At 48.7% G+C, this 5,193-nt stretch overlaps 1 protein-coding gene across 1 annotated transcript; it reads right to left on the bottom strand.

Annotated features, from left to right (window-relative positions):
- Positions 1 to 1,775: 1,775 nt before the first annotated feature.
- fzd9b (frizzled class receptor 9b) lies at positions 1,776 to 4,583 on the bottom strand. Its single transcript, XM_085479415.1, has one exon. The coding sequence runs from the start codon at positions 4,041 to 4,043 to the stop codon at positions 2,286 to 2,288; it is 1,758 nt and encodes a 585-aa protein (XP_085335541.1). The 5' UTR covers positions 4,044 to 4,583; the 3' UTR covers positions 1,776 to 2,285.
- Positions 4,584 to 5,193: the final 610 nt, after the last annotated feature.

Here is a 5,193-nt window from a genome sequence, read left to right on the forward strand (position 1 = left end):
CATCCTGTCGCTGTTGCTGGCCCCACTTTTTTATTTTAAAAAAGAGGCTTTTTATTCAGCACTACATGGAAAAATATATTTAAAAAAAGCTCAAGAGGGGCTTAACCCTCTGCAGCTCCTATCTAATCAGAGCAGCTCAGCGCAGGTGGGACAAGCTGGTTTGTGTCTCACACGGCAAGTGTTTGGCCTCTCTGGGTCATGTCACTGGAGTGTGAACCGGGGAGGAAGCACGCGCCCCCGATCAGTCGCTCGTGAACTGGAACATGTGGCCTAAAAACACCACCAGCCGAGCCTCGGGCCGCGAGGGCTCTCCAAGCAAAACAGCTCTTTTTAATAGTTAAATGTGATCCACACAGTGTCAGAGTCCAGGACTCGCAGCGCTCGCCTGCCAAAACCGTGGACAACATCTACAATGGCTGAGCAATGAAAACAAAAGAGGGGAGGATATTGGTAGTTAACCCACATCTTCTTCCAACGAAGGAAGGAATAAGTAATTTAAGTTAACTCATGCGTTGCACAACACCACCACGCCAAGTGGAAATGTGGTTAATTTACTGCAGAGACACAACTTGCCTTTGATTTTAAAAATGCTGTGCGTGTCATAACTGAACAGTGGAACAAGCTGTATTACATCCTTAATGACTCGGCTGAAATTCAAGCGGTGGAGAAAAAAAATGCAAACGACACAACTTTTAGATGTGCGGAGATGGTCAGCGAGCTCACCCCTGCTTCACCCAGCTCACATCCCGGTAACGTTCCTGGTCATCCCACTTTTACCAAACTATCACTCCCACAAGCTGCTCCTGCTGCTGCTGGTGATTGTGGTGACACAGCACACAATTACACACAAACATAATAAACTCCACCGCTGTCAAACACTAATTTCCACACAACTTGCTGTGTGTGTGTGTGTGTGTGTGTGTGTGTGTGTGTGTGGTTGCAGTTTACGTTTGCGCTTACACTGTTAAAGTCCAGTAATGTAAAAGCTATTTATTTTCACTTTTTTATGGACCGTGTGAGGAGATGGTAGCGCTCATGCACAGTTAAAATCAGGTTTATTACTGAAAAGTTAGCTGCAGAAGACCAACTTAGAGTATTTGTTCAATGAAAAATAATGCTATGCATACCTTCTCTCTGAATCAGCCAGTGATCATTTATACCTCGTGTCAGTTTCTGAGAGCACGTCGTTGCTTTAGCCAAACAAAATGCACTGCTTTGCAGAATTCCTTAATTCATATCACAAGCGCAGGCTCCAAGAGACACAAGCCGCATATAAACTCGAATATTAAGTTAATAATCCATCTACTCGATGAGCAACCACAGTTTTGGCCGCGTGCGCTAAGCTTCAATCTGTCAGTGAAACCATGCAATAAGGCTGAAATCCACTTCAGGTCTGTCCTCTCACATCAAAGTGCCGAGTGTTTGCACGGGGATCAAATAGAGCAGCGAGAGGGCAACAACAGCGATTCGGCGGAAGGATTAAAACAGCTATTAATTAAATATATTCCTCTGATGATGCAAACATTAATACTTGCCACGGTTTGTCACTCTATTCATCAGCAATTCTCTTTGAGGATTATTGTCGGGGACGCCTCTGGGATGTAGCCTGCGCTTTGGAAGACAACACACGCGGCAGCAGTCCTGCTGTAAAAAAAAAAATCCCTGAAGAAGAAAAGCTACGAAATCTATTCAAACAATCATCTGTAGCCACGAAAACTTATTAAAGGTTGCTGAAACTGTTAAACGGTCATCAAAACAACAAGAAGGCAAGAAAGTTGAGGATGAGTTCCGCAAATTTATTATCCTTCAAAAGGCCAGAACCAGAGGTCTTAGAAAAGGCACTTGATTTCCCACGACCTTTTTAATAAATGTATCTAAACAACAAATCCTGTAAGAGCCAAGGTGAACTTTAAATTAAATATATTGACAATAAATAACACATTTATACACATTTATACAGTTAATCATGCCACTTTCAGGGAGGAGAATACGCTAATATTTCCCAACATACCTCCCCTACGAGTCTCTTTTTCCCTCTCTTTGCAACACCGGGCATGTCTACTGCACAGAACACTATGAACAGGAAACATATGGATAGCAATACTGAACATTTTTCCCTTTATGCACTGAATACTGTTTATAGTTTCTCATGGTGTAGCTTCGTGTCCCTTGGCAGCAGCACAGAAGTAAGTGACAGTTCAATTCAATGCCTCATCTTCATATTAAGTCTTTTAGCAGCTCCTTACACAGGGCAAAGGTGTGTGAGTGTGTGTGTGTGCTCAATCTCAGACGTGTGTGGGGTTGTCTGAGTGCAGGTCAGTCTTGGCCATGTGCAGAACCACAGCAGGAGATTTGTAGTGGCAGTGTGTGCTGCCGCAGCTGACACCGCTGCAGGGTTTCCTACTACTAGTCCTGTCTGCCAGCTTCCTGCTGCACAGGCCCTGCCAGGTCTGCAGGGTCTTGGAGCTCCAAACCCACACCCCGCTGGTGATACCGACCACCAGCGACATGAAGATCTTCAGCATGAACACGGCCACTGTGGGCACGGACGTCTGAAGCGAGCAGTCGCTGCTGGGTCCGTTGAAAGATCCGCACTTCATCTGCAGCCCCCTCAGCTTCCAGTAGTCCATGTTGAGCCTCTCGTAGAAGTAGCAGACTATGACGCAGGTGGCCGGCACGGTGTAGAGGATGGAGTAGATGCCGATTTTCACCATGAGCTTCTCCAGCTTCTCCGTGTTGGTGCCCTCGGTTTTCATCACTTTCCGGATGTGGAAGAGCGCCACGAAGCCCGTGAGAATAAAGGAGGTGCCGATGATGAGGTAACATGACAGAGGGATCAGGACGAAGCCCGTGAGGGCGCCCGAGTCCATGCTTCCTACGTAGCACAGCCCCGTCAGCTCGTCTCCAGCCACCTTCCTCATAGTGAGGATGACGATAGTTTTGAGAGCAGGGATCCCCCAAGCAGCCATGTGGAAGTAGTTGCTGTGAGCTTCGATAGCCTCGTGGCCCCACTTCTTCCCTGCAGCCAGGAACCAGGTGAGGGTGAGGATGACCCACCAGATAGACGAGGCCATGCCAAAGTAGTAGAGGATGAGGAAGACGATGGTGCAGCCGGTGGACTCCAGCCCCTCTTGGATGATGTACAGCTCGCCGTGCTCACGGTCGCAGGCGATGTTCTCGGGCCCAGCCACTGAGCGGATGATGAAGGCCACGGAGTAGACATTGTAACACATGGAGAGGAAGATAATGGGTCGCTCTGGGTACTGGAAGCGGTGAGGCTCCAGGAGGAAGGTCAGGACGGTGAAAGCGGTGGAGACGAAGCACAGGATGGACCACACAGTCATCCAAATGAAAGCAAAGTCTTTGTCCTGCCTAGACCAGAAGACATCCACAGCAGGGGAACAGCGTGGAGCGCAAGACTGGCTCTTCTCCACAAACTGGAACTTGTCTGGGTTCTCGCAGGAACCCACGCTGCCCGGAGAGCGGGTGTTGCCCGTGCCCGGCTGCCTGGGGCGAGGGGGCACTGGAAGCATGCCCTCCCCTTTCTTCCCCTCCGTCCTGGTTTCGTTCTCCGGGGCTTCCATGCACAGAGCGTTGGGGTCATTCCTGGTAGGCAGCTTTTCGCAATTAAGTGACTCCGGCCAGGTGTAGCTGAACTTCTTCATGACGGGAGCGCACTTCTCCTTGGCCTGCTCGCACATGGGTCTGCATGCGGGGATGGAGGTGGACACTTTGTCCGTGCACATGGGGGCGAAGAGGGAGCAGAGGAAGAAGCGGAGGTGCACATGGCAGCCGTAATGCACCAGGGGGGCAAACTCTTGCAGTTTGATGGCAGCCTCCTTCTGGTCGTCGTGGGCCATGAAGTTGGGCATCCGGGTCAGGTTGTAGCCGATCCCCTGGCACATGGGGATCGTGATGAGCTCGCACTTGGCCGGTCTGCCACGCTCCAGGTCGTAGGAGCCAATCTCAAAGCTGGAACCCGAAATCACCAGCAGACACCACAAAAAAATCACCACCTTCAGCGGACAGCCGTCCATACTCATCGTTTCGGCCAAAAAGAAAAAAAAAAAAGGGGTCTCTGTCTTTCAGAAGACACACGGGGTCGGGTAGAGAGGATCCCCGCTATTTCCCCATGTCGAGGGCAGGTCGAAATTCAGCCAGCTCTCCGTTAGAAAACCTCCCCAGCTGCACTCGGAGCGGCTCGCTGTTATGATTTAGTCCTGAATTAAAGCGGTTACTCCCACAGTCTGCCGAGATAAAGGTCCGTGACTAAAACGTGACAGAAACTTCGATACAAGATTGAGGAACGAAAACAAAAACAAAAATCGTAAAATCAAACGCCGGGGAGCTGTGCGTAAATCCTCAAAGTGGACCGAGCGAAGAGAAAAAGAGAGGCAGCGATCACAGCGGCTGTTTGAGCTGCTGTGAGGCTGTTTGTCGGCTCCAGCTCTTCCTCCTCCGCTTTCAGGCTCGACACTGAAGTTTGAAAGCCGCTCAGTGGGACTTCACTGAGGGAGAGACGGAGAAGAGGAGGAGGAGGGTGGGCGCTCCGTGACGCTCACATTTCAGCCCGAGCACTACACAAGGAAAATTATCAGACAGATGCTGGAGGATGGTCAAATACCTCTGACATTTCTGCCCTGAATAGTATGCCTACCCTTTCAGGCGCTTTGCCTGGAGGGTGGGGGGAAGCTGCAATGTCACGACGAATATAGTCGTTTGCACACTCGAGTAAAAAACAAAATTATCGATGTGACAGAAAAGCTGCTGCACTTATTTGGCAACTTTTCAAAACACGACGTAGGGCAGCAGTTAAAAAAGGCAAAAAATCTCACTCAGGAACAGCTATAATAATAAAAACTTACATGCAGTAATGAGGATACCATGGATTTTTTTCTTTTTCTTTTTTTTACAGCAGGCTATTCTACATGTTTGCAGTGTGAAAATACATAAAAGGTATTCATGCATTTGGTCATTCATTAGTAATGTGCCAAGTAAACCTGCAGAGGCCCCCTTACCTGGGACTAGAAGTGCTGCTGTGTTGCCCAGCTTGTAGAATAATTAAATGCAGCATTTAACACATTTAATATAACAGGAAAGTGGGTCACAGAGCAGATAGTTCTGTGCCATTCTGCAAATTTTGGTGTTGATCGATACCAAATTAATACAGGGTCAATATTTCGCAGACCAGTA

Source organism: Copadichromis virginalis, linkage group LG14 (assembly GCF_057382275.1).
Source record: "Copadichromis virginalis isolate Kocher_CV1m ecotype Utaka linkage group LG14, C_Virginalis_male_GT1.1, whole genome shotgun sequence".
Classification (NCBI taxonomy): domain Eukaryota; kingdom Metazoa; phylum Chordata; class Actinopteri; order Cichliformes; family Cichlidae; genus Copadichromis; species Copadichromis virginalis.